General features: G+C 39.6%; 3 protein-coding genes across 3 annotated transcripts; 1 reads left to right on the top strand and 2 right to left on the bottom strand.

Moving 5' to 3' along the window:
* Nucleotides 1–198: 198 nt before the first annotated feature.
* Nucleotides 199–10,767, bottom strand: LOC119988997. Its single transcript, XM_038834279.1, has 10 exons — nucleotides 10,479–10,767; nucleotides 7,214–9,579; nucleotides 6,994–7,110; nucleotides 4,828–6,199; nucleotides 3,253–3,602; nucleotides 2,963–3,163; nucleotides 2,076–2,233; nucleotides 1,779–1,870; nucleotides 1,582–1,702; nucleotides 199–676 (listed from the first exon to the last, which is right to left on the bottom strand). The coding sequence occupies exons 1-9, from the start codon at nucleotides 10,660–10,662 to the stop codon at nucleotides 1,671–1,673; spliced, it is 4,872 nt and encodes a 1,623-aa protein (XP_038690207.1). The 5' UTR covers nucleotides 10,663–10,767; the 3' UTR covers nucleotides 199–676; nucleotides 1,582–1,670.
* A 2,529-nt stretch (nucleotides 10,768–13,296) lies between these two features.
* Nucleotides 13,297–17,695, top strand: LOC119989112 (uncharacterized PE-PGRS family protein PE_PGRS54-like). The gene is made up of 3 exons (XM_038834429.1): nucleotides 13,297–13,444; nucleotides 13,551–15,947; nucleotides 17,289–17,695. Exon 2 carries the CDS (start codon nucleotides 13,617–13,619, stop codon nucleotides 15,756–15,758), a length of 2,142 nt encoding a protein of 713 aa, XP_038690357.1. The 5' UTR covers nucleotides 13,297–13,444; nucleotides 13,551–13,616; the 3' UTR covers nucleotides 15,759–15,947; nucleotides 17,289–17,695.
* A 1,062-nt stretch (nucleotides 17,696–18,757) lies between these two features.
* On the bottom strand, nucleotides 18,758–19,823 carry LOC119989113 (nuclear transcription factor Y subunit B-3-like). Its single transcript, XM_038834430.1, has one exon. The coding sequence runs from the start codon at nucleotides 19,505–19,507 to the stop codon at nucleotides 18,974–18,976; it is 534 nt and encodes a 177-aa protein (XP_038690358.1). The 5' UTR covers nucleotides 19,508–19,823; the 3' UTR covers nucleotides 18,758–18,973.
* Between the last annotated feature and the right edge of the window lie 440 nt (nucleotides 19,824–20,263).

Raw genomic sequence — 20,263 nt, 5'->3', positions numbered from 1 at the left:
AGAGCTGAGTGGGCTCAGGTTTCTTTTACCAATAAACACAGAATGAAGATGCCATAACACTTCAAAGAGCCGTTGCAAAGAATAGAAATAAGTACCCCACCAGTGGCCACCACCACCAACCTTGGATCATGAAGTTGCTAACTATGTCTCAAAGGTCATGGTTCAGTGCAGAGTTTACGTTACTCAGTTCATATAAAAAAGCAAGAAGAAAGTTCATATATTTCCCTGCTTTCCGGCTGACTCGAAAAGTTCAAAAAAACTTCACTTCAAGAAGATTAAGAATTAACAAAGAACAATTTAAGTCAACCTGCATGAACTCATGTTTCCCTTTTGCTTACGAATGCATAGGGTCGGATACAGAACTATCAGAGAGACTTGCTTCAGCCTCCAGTGGGTCTAAGCATTGCTGGAAGCTACAAGGGAGAAAGCTGCATCAGGTTATTCTTTATAGAACTAAGATAATGCTTGAAGACTACTTGGAGTTCCATGGACCTCTTAAAATTATAGCTACAATTGGAATTTGGTAACTATATGTTTAGTTTGGAAAAGAAAATCTAGCCGAGGCCTGAGGCAATAGCAAAATAAGTATATGCATCATTGAGGTTCTGTGATCTTCAGAATACATTATGAGGAGTCACCTGCTCGTGAACTCCTCTCATTTTTGTTCCATAGAAACCTGCAACAAAAAAGACCAAAAACCAGTCAAATCCACTCATCAACAATGGAACGAGTAATAAAAAAATGATACTCCCTCAATAATAAGGAGAGCAACTGCTTGTTTGATAAGCTTTCTATTTATTGTTGTCAAACAGTGTCGATATGAATTGAAAGGGCATCTAAACTATGGAAACCATAAATTAACCAAAAATGGGGGTCCAAAATCGCCTTCCAAGTATTCATATCCAGTGACTCAATGGTTGAAAGAAAAGTAAATTCTAAGCATATACATGCAGGTGTGAGCATGTGCTCAGCTACCCATGTGTGTGAGGATTACTTTCCTTTCTTCTTATTTTTTCCTATTTTTTTCCCTGCTTTTGAAGGTAAAAGAAATATTAATTTTCGGTGACCAGATAACATGGGATTACTGTCTATCAGGATAAGAGATTCAATAGCAACCAAACTGGTACAAAAAATGATGTGAACCTATGTAAAAAAGGGCAAAACGGTACTTTTTGTCCCCCAATTATGGGGCAAGTTTCATTTTCGTCCCTAAACTTTTTTTTCTCTCATTTTCATCCCTCAACTATTGAAAAGTACTATTTTCGCCCTTCAAGTGAGATTGGGGTCGGGAAATGCTTGCGTGGCATCTTGTGGCACACTGGATAAATCTTATTTGAGGAACAATAGGATGCCACGTACGATTTTTCCATCGCCGGATTTATTCAAAGGACAAATATGGTACTTTCCCATAGTTGAGGGACGAAAAAGGGAGGAAAAAAAGAGCCAAGGGACAAAAATGAAACCCGACCAATAGTTGAGGGATGAAAAATACTCGTTTGCCTGTAAAAAAGTATAATACTGCTGAAACTTTCAGGGCACAAGGAACCAGTTGAAAAGAAAAATAAAAAAAAGGAATCGAACCTCTTTACATACAAAAGCTCGTCCCCAACCTGCTGAACAACCACAGGAACTTCGAAATTTGACAAGGTTGAACTCAACTGAAATGCCCCTTATCTTAGCTGACACTTCCGAGGCAACAAAACTACAAAAGAGGACGTGCTATCAGTCCAGAAATCAGTAACAAGATTACATGACATAAAGCTACCAATGAGAATTACCTTCAGCAATATTGCAAAAACTTTCCATGGGGAATATTTCTGCTGGGTCTACTCTTTGTTGGGAAGAAACAGCCAAAGCCACGCTGTGTTTACTGCGGAAAGCAAAACAGGCAAAGGTTAAAGCCACGAAAGTTACATAATTCCATTTCTGTAGGGAATAAGTGAATGCCGCAAATCATTTTGTCAGCAGCAATCCAAAAGTGCATCAAAGGCACGAGCAAGAAACACAAAGACTATGCATGAGCAGCGGTTCGCATGCTTTGACTTTTAGAAAAAAGAACAAACCGAGTCACTCACCTGGCCCATGAAGGAATGAATTTACCGTTCGGCAAGTCCTCATCTTCCTCGTCTTCATCATCTGAACCTTTGTACGGGGAGATATCATATGATTCTTCATAACTTAATCTGGTAATCGACTTGTCATTTTCTGCTATATTGCCAATGTCATTTAATACCTGGAAGAATATGTCTTCAGTATCATATGTGGTTTCATGCAAGATGAATCGCCAATGAAAGTATGAAACTACTCAATAAAGTTGGCCCTGGTTGAGAGTTCTGTCAAGCTAATCCTTTTAGATAATTTTCTGCTATATTGCCAATGTCATTTAATACCTGGAAGAATATGTCTTCAGTATCATATGTGGTTTCATGCAAGATGAATCGCCAATGAAAGTATGAAACTACTCAATAAAGTTGGCCCTGGTTGAGAGTTCTGTCAAGCTAATCCTTTTAGATACCGAGAGAGCCCTAGCACAAACATTAGTCTCTTTTTTTTACCATTATTCACTAACAGGACAAATCATTCTGCTTAGCCAATATCCCCAAGTAATCATAAACCTTTCTTTTGGCTGCAAACTGTTTTAGTTGTCCCCCACCCCCCAAGATAAAGAGAAAAGTTCTTCACTGTCCTCTGTCAGCACCAATTAAGAGGCATAGTATGTGAATTTAAGAGATCTCATCATAGTTCTAATCCAGATCTTTACATTTGTGGACTTTGAAACCAATTCATTAATTGTATGATCAGATATATCAATATAGCATAAAGTGCAAGCACAAAAGCACAGGCAGAATGTGAGTCAACTTTCCTGCTTTTCTGAAGTGAAAAGAAAGGCGAGCTTACATGCTATCAATATTGCACCAAAGAACTATATGCAATCATGACTTAATCATAAGAAAATTTTTACCTTCACATCATAGCCATGTCCACTTGTTGACTCGCATTCTTCAAGGACAATGCTTGCTTTTCTTGCATTACTCGTTGTAGTCCTGGCATTCCTTGGTTCAGCATGGGAAACATTCTCAAAATTGTCATGGGCATGTACTTCTCTCTTCTCAAGCTTTCTTGAGTCGTCGTCAGATTTCTTCTTGTAGGAAGCCCTTTCATCCTACATGACGGTGTATCCAGAATCAATGATATCATTAAAGCAGTAAGCCAAATGTAGTCAGAATTTAATTATATCAGAAGATCTCTTACTTTGTCTTCAAATTTCTTTTGTTTCTCCTCTTTCTTGGCACGTAAGTTTTCCGCACGTTCTCGCTGCTGCCTCTGTGCTTCCTCAGCTCGCCTCCTTTTTCTTTCCTTCTCCTTCATTTTGTCTTCTTCTCTTTGTCGTTTTCTTGCTACCATATCATCCTCTTTTTTCTTCCGTTCCTCTTCTTTCATTTTCTTCTGCAGATCCAACTGCCTCAAGTTTTCTTGCTCCACCTTTGCTCGTTCAAGCTTTACGGCCTCCTTCTTCATTCTACGTTCATTCTCTTTCTTTTCAGCAAGCCGTTTTGCACCCTCAGCAGCCTCCAGGGCCTTCACTTTGACATTCCTCTTTCCTACATGCCAGCAAAAGGAGCTTTTAACTAAAGGATAACAAGAAATAAATTAAAATAACATGTAAAAATTGAACAGATAGATCAAAGCGAGAATGATAAGCAGAAGACCACAGTTGCAAAGTCAAATAAGTAACAACCATATCACAACCAATGATCTCTTGAAACTTTAATGGGGATGTCAAGGAGTTTATTTTTCCATTTAATGCACTGAATCTACATACAGTTTGAAGTTATAAACCTAGAATGGGGTCATGGGCATAGAATGCATGAACTGAAAAATGGCTTCAAGTGTAGTATTGATAAAGTTCCACAAATTCAGCTTTCTAATAACAACTCAGTCCATCGTGCACCTTTCTTTTTCTTTTTCTCTTTCTCAATGGATCAGTAGATAGGACAATGGTTGCTTCCAGCTTCATCATTCTTTTACTTGCACAAGGAGCAAGGCTCAAGTCTTATCAATTTCTTTCAGATCAGCCCACCGATTATTCCAGTCTTTTTTAGAACATTTAGTCAAGTAAATTTCAAATTGAATATCTGTAATAGCAGTTTGAATTCATGTACGAAATCAACATCTTCAGCTATGTTGGTTTCATTTTTCCTTTTCTTTTCGTAGGTAAAATTTGAACCCAGGACATCCATCCTTTCACCACTTGAGTTAAAGCCACAAAAGCACATTTTCTCTACGACTCTCAGGCAATTTATATCAGTCCTAATAAAGCCTATGGGGTGAGGTATATTACTGATCTGCCATAATCGTGGATAGTTCGAGGTCCCCAGTCGTATGCTATCGCTTTCACATTGAATTACACATATCTCAAACAAGCATAGGCAGAGATGTGAGGAAGGGAAAACAAGGTCGGTGGCATATTAAGCTTTTCTTAAAGAAAATACCAGAGATGCAGGAGACAGAAGTGCAAAATCATATACAAGTTAGAAGTAACTAGGAAGAAGTTACAAACAAACACCAACGACCAGTAATCCACCTACAGGTGAATATTTTGATTTCTAAGTGTCAAGCTTGAAAACATGGATATATGGCCTTGGAAACACCAAGTAATCTAACATAACATACGACTACACTTAAGCTTATGCCTCTCGAATTATTTATTGGCATTGCAAGATCCTGAAAATGCAGCAATTTGAATTTTCTAGAAACCAATTACAAATTTAAATTTCATCTCCATTAATTTCACTTAAATGGAGACCAAAAAGAACAAAAATTTACCTGCTATAATTCCAGCTGGTTGCTTCTGTTGCACAAGTGGAATAAAGGAAGTGATATTGGAAACGATGTTATTACGCTTGGAGTCTTTCTTGGAGAAACTCAGGCCTCCTTTTCCCAAACTGGTTTGTCCAGATAATTTTGGCTTGCTGAACCCCTTGTTTAGTGATTCAGTGGCCCTCCTAAGACCATTTGTGCCAATGACAATATTCCGGTTCTCCTTTGCGTTATTTCCATACATTCTCTTACTGCTGTCATGATTTCCAAGTTTTTGTTTTGCCTTGTTAAAAGTCCCCGTGAAACTGAATGCGTGGCCAGAATCTAGTCTACATCTATCCGAGAAGATCTCAGCTTCAGAAACAGCAGCAGGAGCGTTTAAATTTTCTGTAATGTCAGCAAGTGGTTCTCTTCTGACTGAAGTGTTAGCAACTTCTGCTAGAAAAGCTTCTTCTGAGGGATCAGCCACCTCATTTACATTCTCATTTTCTTCACTAATGCAAGGAAGCTCTATGTTTAAGCTGCCTCGCTTCTCTGAACTGCCAGACTTGGGCGTGATTCCATTCCAACGCTTCGCCACTGGGGATGAATAAGGTCTCCTAATATCCCAAGCAGATTGGGCACCAGAGAATGGTAAGTAATTAGAATGTGACGCTCCATGATCAGTCTGGTTGGCATCCTTGTTCATGCAACTGTAGCTAGCTTCTACTTGCTTACTAGTATGACCATCGATAGAAAAAGTGCTCCGCAGGTCCATGCCCTCAAGAAGGCCATTAGGAATGGAATAGGTTAAATTTGTCTGTCTATTCAATTTGCAAGGAGCCGAGAATTCGGATAATGAGGTATGCAAGCAAGCAGATTTGCATAGCCGTTCTAGAATACTAACACGTTCTAATGTTGTCGTTGGAAGGTCCAGTTTGTCAATGCTAATTCCGTCACCAGCAATGGATGATTCTTCGTCAAATGTTTGCACAATAAATCCCTCAAATTCGGGCATTATGTGATCAGTACCAATCAGATCAACAGATTTTCTACATGAAGAATCAACTGCATTAGACAAGGACTTGCCATTTCCAGGTAGTAGGATTTCTCTCTCTTCCATGGAATTTTTGGAAGCAATGTCATTTTCATTATTTTCAAGATCAAGTTTGTCTTCAACATGCAACAGTAATTGGCTATCTTCACTTTTGGGCTCCCTTATTGCATCAGAAAGAACACCAGTGGGATCTGCCCCTTTTGTAACCTTCAACAAACTATCTTCGGAATATCCATTGGGCAGTTTAGTCGAGCCTGAGACCAAAGACTGTCCTAGTTTTTCATGCATCAAAGTGAATGAGGCAAGCAGACTTTCATCCTTCTCTTGCAATCCATGTTCATCCTGTCAGACACATCAATTAGACATATGTACTACCTAACAAAATCTATAACAAAAAAAATCAAAAGAAACTTGAGCAATAATTTCTTCATATGTTTGAAACAGAAGATCCATGCAATAATACCAGTAATTAAAAGAAAATTACACAGCAAACTGGACAAACCTTATAATACTAAGCGACAGTAAATTTACAATTTCTGCTTCCTTTTAATTTTATTTAATTTTTTAAGGGCAACAGGAAATATTATTGATAACAGAACAAAGAGGAAACTATTTTTTGCTTACCATAACATTCATTCTTCAATAAATAAGGAAACTCCACGCAGGCTAAATTTCAATATACTAGCAATGAAAGGCCGTAGTGTTAGTGATTTTAACATGTACCACAAAGACTATGAAATCTATATAACTCTTGCATCGCCGGAGGGTGCTAATAATGAAAATATCACATTTTTTTTGGAGGAAAGGCATGTATCTAATCATCCATACAAATATTAAGAAGGTTGCCACAGACAATAAAATAACGGTTTACGTGTTCATCTACATAAGCCAACACTTTATCAGCGGTCAAATGATCATCAGACCAATTATATCCAACATTATAATCACATTCTACTTCGTCTTTTTCTAATGAATGTCAAATAATATACCTCACCCCATTTTCATTTTGAAAGTTATGTAATCCGCTAAGCATTTATACTCTTGGTTCAATATACTTCCTCCAAATCTCCAACGCAATAAGCCAATACTAAAGAACTTTAAAAAGCTTCAGAAGACGTATAATCGGAAACAAATACCTTCTCAACTTGCCGCTGATATGAAGATTCAGCTCCTTCAGACTGGTGGCATTCCACATTCTGGTTCATTTCACATATTAGGCTCTCACTGACATTTGATTGCAAGACATCATCAACCTGAGACATAAAAGTGCAGAAATTTGAGCAATATATATTGTTTTCAACATCATTCATATTTTAACACATGCTGTTCTGGTGATTGAAGAAGTGATATGTTTACCCTCAAGCTCAGTGAAGCTGCCGGTCTGAGACTTAGTTGACCGTCTAATCTTCTTCGCTTATTCTGAGTCCAAGAATGCTCGGCATGGATAGAGTTTGTTGGAAATTGATGTTCATTTGATCTGGGACAGAATGAATTGTTGTCATTGCTAGTACATCTCCCCCTGGTTTGCAGTCCAGAAGCATTCTCAACATACTCTTCATGGACTTCAGTTGAACAGCGTGGAACCTTGTCTTTGTTGCAGAAAACATGTTGCTCCTCGAGCAATGACATAGGCATAGATTGATCATATTTCTTTTCTTGGTGACTAGCAGAGGCTACTTTTTCTGGTAGATCAGCAGAATGCAACAAGGCAACAAGAATTTTGTCCCGTGACGTACTCAGCTTTTGCCTTTTCATAGCAGGGCATGAAGTTCCATTCAAACTGTACTCTTCCTCATCATCAAAATCAAGTTGCTTCGGTTTCATTGACATAGCTTCAGACGGTGGCCTTGAGCCTAGAACATCCAACTCAACTGCAATGCTAGAACCATGCGGATTAGACCCAGAACTCACTAAATTAACCTCTACTAGTTCATCAGAATCAATGTCTGTTCCTCCAAGAATTACATCACAATTTTCCTGGTCAACAATGTCACTGACATCAAGATAAGGCAAGACATTTACTTGGCTGCTGGACACTTCCTGAATATCCAATCCTCCTCCAATACAGTTTAATGCTTGAAATGATTGGACTGGCTTACTTAAGGACAATGCTAGCATATTTCGATCATCCTTTGCTATGTGGGAAGAGCTATCCAATTTTGGAAATCCATCAACGCTATTAAGTGACTGAAAAGAGCTCCTAGATCTTGTCACCCTACCACAGGTACCATCAACCACATTAAAAGGTTTAGCCATCGGTAGCATTTCATATTGGCAGGGTTTTCGTATTGATTTCTGAATATCATCTTCCTTATAGTCATCAGAAGATCCATCCAACCTATAAAATTCATTCATGTGGTTAGAATGTTCCATGGAACTTCTGGATCTCATTATTCTCCCACCATAGACATTGCTTTCCTTTCCCCTGGCCCCGCAATCACTCACTTTCATTTTCCTTGCTCCAAAGCTTTCATTAGTTAAAATAGAAGGCTTGACCATGTCTGTCAACTCGCCTGCATGGTCTGGCTGTTGTGCTGACTTACCAAAGGACTCCATAAGTTCACTTTCATACGTCTTGATGGTACCAGAAGATTTACCTGCATCTATTGGTTCTTTTGCAGTTCTGGGATTTTGGCCAGAATTTCTCGATCTTGTAACTCTAGCAGAGTATATATCCCCACCACTTTCCTTTCTTTTTCCTCTGCCAGCATAAATTTCTCTACTTACATCAACAGGTTTGGTCGCCTCAAATATACTAACATACTCAAGTTCTATCATACTCTGACCAGCCTGCACAGCAATGTTATTCTTATCATGTTCACCAACTTTTACTTCTTCTGTTCTACGATGTTCAATAAAACCATCAGCAGGTTTGACGAACTCTGACTCCTCAACATCATCAGACCTAGGAGTAATTCCACTAGCACCAGCACCAAAACCATTCTCATCATGTGGACCTGCTTTTGCTTCATCTGCCCAGCAACATTCATCACCTGTATTAATAGATTTTTTCAGCTCTGAGGCATCATGGTTATTCTGTAGTGAAAGTTTACAGTTAGGGGCACCAAAATTATTCTCATCATTTTGGCATACTTTTGCTTCTTCTACAGCACAATGGTCATTCTCTCCATCAACAGGATTCGCAGGCTCAGACTCATCAAGATGGTTGTAGTGCAGTACAATTTGACTGTCATGAGCACCAATAATATCCTCATTATATTGACTTGCTTCCTCTAGTGCATGACTTCCAAAGTCAACATCTGCAGATTTTACCAGCTCTAACTCATCAAGTCGACAAGCAAAAGAGCCAACATCTCTCTCATCAAAACGATTGGATTTAATTGCCCGTGCACTATTCCGAATCTCTAGAGCCCTTTGCCTTGACTTGGATCTCTGAAGCCTTGCCAACGATAGTGCTACCTCATTGTAATTGCCTGAGATTCTTGAGTCTCTAAATTCTTCAGGAGATGTAACACTAGGGTCCCGATCAGGAGCACCACTAGAGGCACATCCAGCATCAACGTCAGGAATCTGGGCCAAAACAGACAACCCATCTCTGGCATCAAAACCTTCCCTGAAAACAGGAACTTCCATACAAGAGCCCCCATTATCAGCAGTAACAGCGGGTGTTTCATATAGCGAGCATCGGCTACTGGTGTAATGAGCTGTGGGGTGTGAAAGCGGGAGCAAGAGGCCAGAGATAAGCTCCTCTTTCTTCAACTCTGCAGTGGTACTAGAAGCATTACTCTTTTTTTCTTATATTTTGCTAGGAATATCCAATAAAGGTATACAACTCATGTTTTGCTAGGAATATCCAATAAAGGTACACAACTCCCGAGCGCAAGACTCCCACAATGGGTTGGGTAAGGGATAGGCTGGATATACGCAGACCTTATCTCTACATAATATGTGTTTCCAGGAATTGAACATGTGACCTCTAGATTGCACCACTGCAACTCTATCACTAGGCCACATGTTCACATGTGTGTTAGGAATATCGAATGCCAGGAAAGAATTCATCGAGCGCTAAAGTCACTTAACAACCCTAAAATTCTATACATAAAATATTAGAAATAAAATGAAAACTTGACACACTCAAAATCAGCTGTCTATTAATGTTAGCTAACACCAAGACATTTGAAACACTTATCCAAATGAAATATTGGTTCCAAATTTGCTTCTCATAAAGCAAAAGATGTTAAAGGGAAGTTTCGCTCCTCAAACAGTAACATCACTTGCCATTTGCAAAGTCAAATGCAACATCAACAAAAAGTATATGCTTTGAAAAATGAGTGAATGCATAGTCTTTTCTATATTTTAACATCCAAAAAGTTTCAATTGAAATTAGATTAACATGTCTAGACAACAAACGCAGAGTCTAAGCAATAGTTTGATCAAAATCATAACCTAGAGATACAGAAAACAAAATTATGTTCAACTGACATCCAGAACATAATTATTTTTCTTCCAAATGGCACAATCCAATAAAACTTCGATTTCTCGCATATGCACGCGTCAACAGATTCAGTTTCGTTTTTCAATTTTACTTCTAGAAAACAAATAACAAGAACAGCAACACAGAAGTTTGCATATCGAAGGCCTGACTGAAAATTGAAATTACCACTAGGATCTGAGGTCTGGGGCTGAAACGAAGACGACCAAAGCCAGGGAGGAGGGGCAATTCCATCGATAAGACATTTGGATGCGAGGTGTTGGTCGTAGAGAAGGGTCTGGTGCTTCACCTGCTCGACGATCCACTTCTTTCTCTCGAAAATCTGCACAATCAGCTTCTCCACCGTCGCCATTTTCAGGGATTTCTCGCCATGAATCGAACCCTCCAGTTCAAGAGACAGAGAGAGCCAGGAGGTGATCTGACGATGAACAGAAGCGCGGACTGATTTTGAATTGGGATGAAATTGAAACAATAACAAATATCATATATGGGCTTGAGTTGATAATGGGCCGCTATAATAAGTACCTAACAAGTAACAACGAACCTAAGGCTTTGGGCCATGTGGTCGTCGACTACTTTAATTTGGGCTTTCATGTAAACCTTGAGTTGTTACTGAGCCCTCCAAGCCCTATTAGGAGTTTTTTTAAATTATTCTCAAGCACAACCTTCATGAGTCATTTTTTTTAAATTATTATTAACATGTGATAGGCTTGAACCTTGCTGTGATTTATGTGCTTAATATGATCTAAATCGCTTAAATATGAGAACTTAGTGCTGAATATAATTGAAACCCAAATTTTTACTAGTAACAATTGATTTTTTAAAGTCTGGTATGGGATGACAAAGTTGTGCGAATTCAGGTTCAACCGTCCAAAGTGGATAACCGTTGCTCGTAGAAAGAGGCAAGCTTGTTTTATTTGGTATCGAATCAACTCATCTATGAGCATGTGAGCGTGCATCCCCAAGTCCATGTATGGGCCTGAGCCAAGCGACATAGCAGAACAAGCTACCTAAACCAATTAATATATAAGATAAATTCATGAGGTGTAGAGTAAGGCATCCGCTTGGAAGCGTGGTGGTATAGTAAGATCTCACATCGTTTAGATGTGGGAACTTAGTGTTAAATATAATTGATCTCAAACTTCCTAACTGGCTAGTAACAATTGGTTTTTTCGAGCCTTATGATTAGGTTTGAAAGGACAAAGCCATGCAGGTCTCGATTCCAAACAGACAAACTGTTACTAGCAGGCACGGTACTAAAATTGTCTTACTTATACAGATAGCAAATGTACATAGTAAATACATATTATAAGATAATATATCTAATAATATGTATTTTTTTTTTGATAAGTCCAATAATATGTATTTAATTGCAGGCGTATTCCAAAATTACACAGATTTCACAATACAAAAGACTTGAACATGTAAGAGTCGTCCTTTTGTCTGCACTTGGGCATATATAAAACATGTCATGCATTTAGACCCTCCTCTACGTGCCCGCGACGGGTGGTCTTGCTATGCGGCACCGAATGCATAAAACAAGGAGAAAAAGAGGGGAAATCCAAACCACCATGGCTATTAAGTCTCAACAAGGTATCCAGTTCCTTCAGTATGGTCTCAACAAGGAATTAATAATCATGTTACAGGCAAACTTTGCATTCTTTGCACTACTACTGATCTGCCTCTCAGTTTTCAACCTTAATTCTAGTGGGTTTGGGGTTCTTTCTCATGATGTAGAGCCTGCACCAACTACTTGTGTCAACTGCACTATTTGTCCTTATCCATGTCATACTATCCCTTCACCGCCTCCGCCACTCTCCGGTGAACCTTTATATGAAGCCCCACCACCACCCCCAGAAGAACCTTCATATGAATCTCCACCTCCGCCGCCGCCGTCACCACCAGCGACAACAGAAGAACCTCAAGCCAATTGTACAACGGTTCCGGTTCAGTGTTGCAATTACCCTCCTCCAGCTGGGCCTCTGCCCCCCAACACTAACATATATCAACCATATGATAATCTATCTGCTTCCTCTCGTGCAAATCTTTTCTTTGTCTGTGTTGTGATTTTGCTAGTTTCCTTTGCTGTTATGTTTTAGTTTGGCGTGTTGTAATGAGATTTTGTGATCTTGGAAATACATATATATGATATGAATTTGTATATTTCAGTACATGCATGTCGTCTGATTGTGAGTTTAGTGCTTCTTTTGCTGTCATGCATCTGGTTTGTACTTTGTATTTTGATTAGGTTGTTACTTTGTTTAAATAATTTAATAAGGAGTATGCAGTCCAAATTCACCGATCGATGTTATATGGACCTTATTCCTTGTCCATGGGCTTTCTAAACTTTGTTATCTTCTTAATACCACAACATACAACTTTATTTTTCAGACATTCGATATAAACTTAAACTCAGACGTCTACATGCATAAAAATGTAACACCTTATAATGGGGTAAGTTAGGACAAAACCCAACGTGCGATTACAAGAATATTACTCTTAGTGAAAATCAAAATCAAGATCTTTCAAATCCATAAAATTTGTTCTCAAAGAGATGCACCACTAATTTATCACCCAAATGATTTTAAACCTACTTTAAAGATGCGTTAATGATTTGGGTTACTTTGCTTTGATCGGCAAGGGCAGAGTCTGAAGTTGCATTTGTTGTGTCCTTGCTAGATTACACTTAATTCAAGCACATACTCTGTTAGATTTATAATGTCATTTCGCTTAGAGAACATCAATCGATGTGGTTTATAAGAAAAACCCAAAATTTTCTCAATCAACAAACTATCAAACAGAAAACATTGAGCTCCCTCAAAATTATTTGCTTATTTTTGAAAAATAATCGACCAATTTCACATCAATACCTACCGGAAAGAAACGATGCAACTTTGCAAATATAAAAATTAAATAATAAAATAAATAACTAAATAGAAAAGGGCGAGCTACGCAAGTACGCATAATGGTCCAGGTTAGAAAGATTGCTTGCGCAAAGTTTTGACTGATGACCTATGATCGGCTCCACTCGCAGACACGCTCGAGCAGAAAGGAAATTTCCAGAAACTCCACAACTTTCCCGGACAAGGGGTTTCTCTCGCTCCTCTCTTTCTCGACATTTTCAAAAATTCCTGGTAAGATTTCTCGAGAACCCTCTGCTATTTCTCATTCTTTATCGTTAGCCATCTTCTGTTGCTCTAGAAGATCATGATTTTGATTTCAATTCCATCTTCTCTGTAGAGGAAGCGCTTCAGAATCCCAAAAACCCTTGAAGGGAGGGAAGCGAGTAAGTGAAGGATAGAAGAAATGGATGAGACGGAGGGTGGAGATTTTCATCAAAACGAGGCGATCTCGGCGGTGGCCGACGAAGGGTTCCTTGGAGAGGAGGAAGACGACTATGAGGACCTCTACAACGACGTGAATGTTGGCGAGGGGTTCTTGCAGTCTTTATCTCGCAAGAACGACGCCCCTGACGTAGCCTACCATAATGATGCCGCTGCAGCCAGCAACAATAACGGGAACAACAATGGCGGCAGCAGAAACGACGTGGAAGAGAGCAAGAATGCTTCTGCCCAAGTTGTACCGATTCCAGGTACTTCTCAGGTACATTTACCGGGTGTTTCTGATGAAAGTGGTGTCTCTAGGGTTTCTGGTTATGAAAGTCAGGGGTATAAGGGGCCACCTAATTTGAGCCCAGCTGGATCTGGAGGGATTAGGGTTGAAGTGGGGCTAGGTTCTAGTAAAGTAATCGAGGGTGAGAATCAAAGTGCTAATATTAATAATAATGTTATGAATACAAGTAGTGTTAACAACAGTAGTGTGGCTATGCATCAACAGCAACAGCCGCAACAGGTGCCATCGCATCTTGCTCCTGTGGGGAATGTAGGGAGTGCAGTCAACGATAATATGAATAGAAACATGAATGGTGCTGTTGGTGGTGCCGGAAATTCTTCTCATAATGTTGGTGGTGGGGGTGGAGGTGGTGGCACAATATTATTTGTCGGGGATTTGCATTGGTGGACGACAGACGCGGAGCTAGAGGCCGAGTTGGTGAAGTATGGTTCTGTGAAGGAAGTGAAGTTTTTTGATGAGAAGGCAAGTGGGAAATCAAAAGGTTATTGCCAGGTGGAGTTTTATGATCCAGCTGCAGCCACGGCTTGCAAGGAGGGTACGAATGGGCACCTTTTTAATGGGAGGCCCTGTGTGGTCGCATTTGCGTCACCTTTTACTGTTAAGAGGATGGGAGAGGCCCAGGTCAACAGGAATCAGCAGATGGCTCAGCAGGGGGCTACCCCTGCTAGAAGGGGGCCTAATGATGCTGGGGGAAAGGGTGGCCCCATTGCTGGTTCTAGTGCTGGTGTGAATAATATTGCAGTTGGTGGGAACTATCAAGGTGGTGATGGTAATAGGGGTGGTGATGGTAATAGAGCATATGGTAGAGGAAATTGGGGGAGGGGTAATGCACAGGGAATGGGAAGTAGGGGACCTGGTCCAATGAGGAATAGGCCGGGGGGGATGGGTGGTAGAGGTTTAATGGGGAATGGTGGAAATGGGTTTGGCCAAGGCATTGGTGGAGTGCCTCCTTTGTTGCATCCTCAATCGATGATGGGACAGGGTTTTGATCATGCATTTGGTGGGCCAATGGGGAGAATGGGAGGTTATGGAGGATTTCCTGGTGCTCCACCTCCATTCTCTGGTGTTTTGTCCTCATTTCCACCTGTGGGAGGTATTGGTTTTCCTGGTGTGGCTCCTCATGTGAATCCAGCCTTTTTTGGCAGAGGGATGCCTATGAATGGAATGGGGATGATGCCCTCTAGTGGTGTTGATGGGCCTAATATGGGAATCTGGTCAGATCCTAGTATGGGTGGATGGGGTGGTGAGGAGCATGGTGGTGGAAGAGCAGGTGAGTCTAGTTGTGGGGAGGAAGCTGCGTCTGACCACCAGTATGGTGAGGTAAGTCATGACAGAGGAGGCAGGCAAAATCCTGGGAAGGAGAAAGATAGAGCTTCGGAGAGAGACTGGTCTGGTTCTTCTGATAGAAGGTATCATGATGATGGAGATGCAGGATATGATAGAGATATCCCTAGAGAAAAGGACATGGGTGGCCCTGACCAGGAATGGTCGGAAAGAAGGCATCATGATGACAGAGATATTGTTAGAGAAAGAATCAGAGATCGTGAAAGGGATCGAGAACATTCTCGGGATCACGATCATGATCGAGAGCGTGACAGGGATCGTAATAGGGAACCTGATCGATACAGAGATGACAGAGATAGATATGCCGATCATCATAGACACAGAGGGCGGGAAGTGGAGCATGATGATGAATGGGACAAGGGAAGGTCATCGAGGACTCACAGCAAGTCCCGATTGTCGCATGATGAGGAACATAGGTCAAGATCTAGGGATGCTGATTATGGGAGGAGGCGAAGGATTACCTCAGACTGACTATAGCTTGTTTCTTATTATGCAGTCAAAGAAGTCGGAAAGTTATCAAACTTTGTTTTCTCATGATCAGTTGGGGGCTCTCTTCTAACTGGTATTCTTTTGGTCGCTGATTTCTTGGACAGCGATTTTCAGTTCATGACCTGCTGTTGCATCTTTCATGGGAGCTGGTTTTATCCTCGCATGAAAGAAGTGAGTTCCTGAACTGTTATGTTTTGGCATGCCTTTTCTTTACCTCTTCTTTTCTATTGGTCATAAAAATACGTGGAATTAATCATGAGTATGCCATGCTGCTATGCATGGTAGTTGCCGTCAGCCAGTTAAGAACTAGCATGCAATGAACTCTATTGGACATAAAATTCTGTCGATTTTTTTTTTTAAAATGAGAGAAAGTCTGTCGAATTTGAAATCTATTATGATTACGCCTTACTGTTAATCTGTTATACATGTAGTTAGTGGATGTTAGCCAGGTAGGAACTAGCAGACAAGGAATGCTTATAGATCTCAACTTGTATATTATGATTTGGAGCTTGTTTGTATTGAGACCTACATGATGCTGTACAGAAAGGTTTACGAATTTTTATTTGACTAAATTGGAAACCTGACATTGCACAAATCTCAACTTGTATATTATCATTCGGAGCTTGTTCGTGTTGAACCTACATGTTGCTATACAGAAAGGCTTACGATTTTTTTTGTTTGACTAAATTGGAAAACTGATATTGCACAAATGTGTTTTTTTCTTCACGTCATATAAAAATGACTGAGGTTTTCTTTTATTTGCCCCCCTTGGGCTTGGTTTTTGGTCGAATCCAAATCACCTACTCTTCTTGATCCCTAGTCTACCCTGCTACTTCCAATTTTTATGCATGATCCTCGTAGAGCTAAGTTTTAAAGAAGTTTGGATGTAGAAATATAAGATTATTTTTTATGATTTGATTAAAAAAAAAGGAGATTATTTTGCATTGGTTCATTTTTTAAAATTTTGCCACTGTTCTTTTCACCCTAAACATTTTATGCATAGCAATTCTTGGAGTCAAATCCTATTTTTCTCAGTGTGGAGAATTAATAGATTGAGACAAAAAAAGAAGATAAGGCAGAAAATTTTGGCAACCCTTTCCCGTTGGAGAAATTCTATACCAATAACACTTGAAAATAAGTATGTAGTATTTTCTTCTTGGAGCAGTGGGGCATGTTATATATGTAGAATGATGATCTTGTGAAGTTAATTGATGTACTTATGATAAGCATGCTTCCTTTCTTTGGGATCTTCTGGTCTGCCCAGTTGCTGAGATGAGTGATCGCAAGGGTTCTAACTCCATAGTCGCCTAGTGTGTTCAAGGTTTTTATTGATATCAATGAAAGACTGTAGTAGAAACTGTTGAATATTTTTCTTTAAGATATTTTCACCTTGAATTTCTTGTGATGATTTCTTTGTCTTTTTGCTTATGGTTTTGTTTGTATACATTTTTTTTTTGGTGGAGAATATGTTTTGTATTTATGCGTATCAATACTTATTTTTTGGACTTGTAGCTTGGAGGACATATGATCTTTGAGAATTGAAGCTGTTCACAAGAGCTAGAATTTCCCCTGGGTATGGAGGAGGATGCCAAGCTTCTTTGTTAAAAGACACTTCACCACCATTGATATAGAAGTTGAACTTTTGGTTTTCAGTTTCTAGCTTTCCTTTCCATTTGATGTTTAATTTAGTAGGCGCTTGATCAGATCAATGTTGTGGATGATGCTATGGCCTGGAGGCTGGAATTGCTGAAGTTGAGCTGTACTATATTGTTTTTAGAACTTACTGTTTGAATGTGATGCAATAGGATTTAGCCTAGATGATGTCATTACTAATGTGTCTGTTATCTTTTTTTGGCTATTTGTATCATTTTTACTCCTTTTGTTGTTTTTTGTTTTGAAGTACATCACCATTTTGACCATGCAATATTCAGTGAAGAGTATGTTGATTCTTTTTTCGTTGCAATTGTTTTAGCCCTGAAAATCCTACAGATTTTGTATATAATAATTTACATTTGATCAGATTTTGTAAATGTGCAGTTTATTTAATGCCATATACATACACATTTTGTTATCGGCCTTTTTCATGGACTAAAGTTTCTGGTTTTCTGTACAAACTATTTTGCTACGCTAGTTTTGATCATAGACTGCATCCTCCTCTGGTTGAGTTAGTAATCTGCTACCATCAATGCGTGTATCTGTGGACCGAATTTTCTACTACTTGAAACTTATTCTATCGATGACTTGATTCTTCATCATTTTCTTGATACTTGTACTTGGTGTGGAGCTTTTCTTTGATTGTAGTGGAACTGTGGAATTAATTATCCCGGATTTCAAGTTTGGACATGGAAGTGTCTTTTACCAAATGAATCTTGTTGATGAGGCAGGAAAACATTACTTTTGTGTTGTCATTTGGATCTTGTTGATCATTTCACTCTATGCTTTTACCGCTTCTTTTTTGTTGGTTCCTCAATTTGATGATATGAATGTGAATGTTGATTTGATAGACATGGCTTGTTTTTAAGCATTATAGGCTACAGATTGTGTAATATGGATGTGAAAGCGGTCTTCAGATGGTACTGGTTTTGGCAGGCTTGCTGAGGAACTTGTGACTTGAGCTCTTGGTCTAAGTCAGTGCCATTAGCTATGCTTGTTAACCACTTGGCGAAGCTTAGTTGGTTCTTTCTATGGACTTAGAGCATGGTGTCCAAGGTTAGGTGTTTGAACCAATCAACTAGGATATTTTCTTGTGGAGTCCTAGTTCCGTTGGCTTGTCCTACTTTCGGGACACATGAGTTTCGATTTAATCTTACCTTTCGCCAACGTTGTGAGGGTTATTCTGACGATCCGAGATTTACTTTTACTCAATTATCCAAATGGCATGTTACATTGGAAAACTTGTGATGCTTTCAGTGTCCATTTCATGGAATGGTGTGGTGCTTTTGATGGTGGTATATTTTGCTTTCAATGTTGACAATAATCTAAAAACAAAGTTGGCATTATCAATCAAATGAATGTACACTAACTTTAACATATAGAACCTAAGACTTGGAAAATATATACATCCACACTATTACACATCCCTATGGGCCCTATCCAACGGTTGAAAGGGGAGGAAAAAAGCTATGTTGATTTGGTTCAAGATCAAGTGATCTATTGATCATAGTTCACACTCTACAGGCCCAGCCCAAGGCGATGATTTATCTGGGCCGACCCATATTAGGTACAGGCCCGCCCATTTGATGATACCCGCCAGAAGAACCATAAAGATACCCCACCATCCCACCACCACCACCATTCACATCCATACTTCCCACCCCACTACCACCTCTGCCGCCCTCGTCCGGCGTGTCTCTCTCACGCACCCCTGCAGCGGTTCTCTCTCCTTCCATTTCCCTAAACCTCTGTAAGTAAACCTTGAGAGGCTCCACGTATTCCTCGAATCCTAGTGTGGTCATGGCCCACAGTAAATCGTCGCCGTTGATCGTCTTCCTCTTCTCTCTCTGGCACTTGTCGGAGGCTTCTCCGGTGACGAAGCTTATGAATTCCGACACGCACTCCTGTACTGTCTCCTTCGCGTCCTTCGAAATCTTTGCGTTCGCCGGGAGTGCCTTCTTCATGATCCTGCTCACGTTTGCGATTGGAAGTAGCCGGTCTTGCTCTCGTTGTGACGAAAGATCGCTGGTAGTAGCCGTTGGATTGCCGCCACCGGAGTCGTTGCCGGAGTCCCCCATTGAATTTGGTGCGAGAGAGGACGAATTTGGGAGCGAATGAGTTGAGTCCGTTGGATTGATGTGTTAATAACGATTATGGACGGGACACGTGGACGGTTTTGGACCGTTCTTTGTCGATAAGTTTTTTATATTTGAAGACGTGTTTCTAGCCATCCGATTATCGAATGTAAGGATGATCTTGGCCGTTGAGTTGGAATCTGGCACGTGGTCTGATCCTACTTGAATTGATGTGTTTTCTTAGAAAAAAAAAAGTGAGAGAAAGAACATTTTTTAGTATTATTTTATTTTATTTTTTATCAAAATTCATGCAATGCATTTCAAATTATTGGGATTAAGATTTTTTTGTTGCAATTGTTGTTATGCATTACAAGTGTTTCGAATGGGAAAGTAAATATTAAGTTACATAAAAAATATTTATTTATGCAATTTCGTGGCTTGATTGATAATTAGTAGTTTTATTTGAAATCTCTTTTTATTTGATAACCGAGAATAATATCATACAATCTTATCATTTAAACATCCGATATAGATCTAAACTCGAGTCGTCAGGTCTGTGCGTACAAAAATTTCTCATTTGATGATAAAGTAAATTGAGTCAAAAGTTCAGCACGCGTGGTGATAAGGTTCATCACCTATTATCCCATTGTGGTTAATGACACCTTTTCTTCTAGTCTAAGATATATAAAGATACTTTTGGAGGTGGATCTTAATGCAAATTTGATGGATCTAATTTTTGTCCTCCCCTTGAATGCAACT

This window comes from Tripterygium wilfordii, chromosome 21 (assembly GCF_013401445.1).
Source record: "Tripterygium wilfordii isolate XIE 37 chromosome 21, ASM1340144v1, whole genome shotgun sequence".
Lineage (NCBI taxonomy): Eukaryota > Viridiplantae > Streptophyta > Magnoliopsida > Celastrales > Celastraceae > Tripterygium > Tripterygium wilfordii.
The sequence above is the reverse complement of the archived record's forward strand: the minus strand, read 5'-3'. Positions and strand labels throughout refer to the sequence as shown.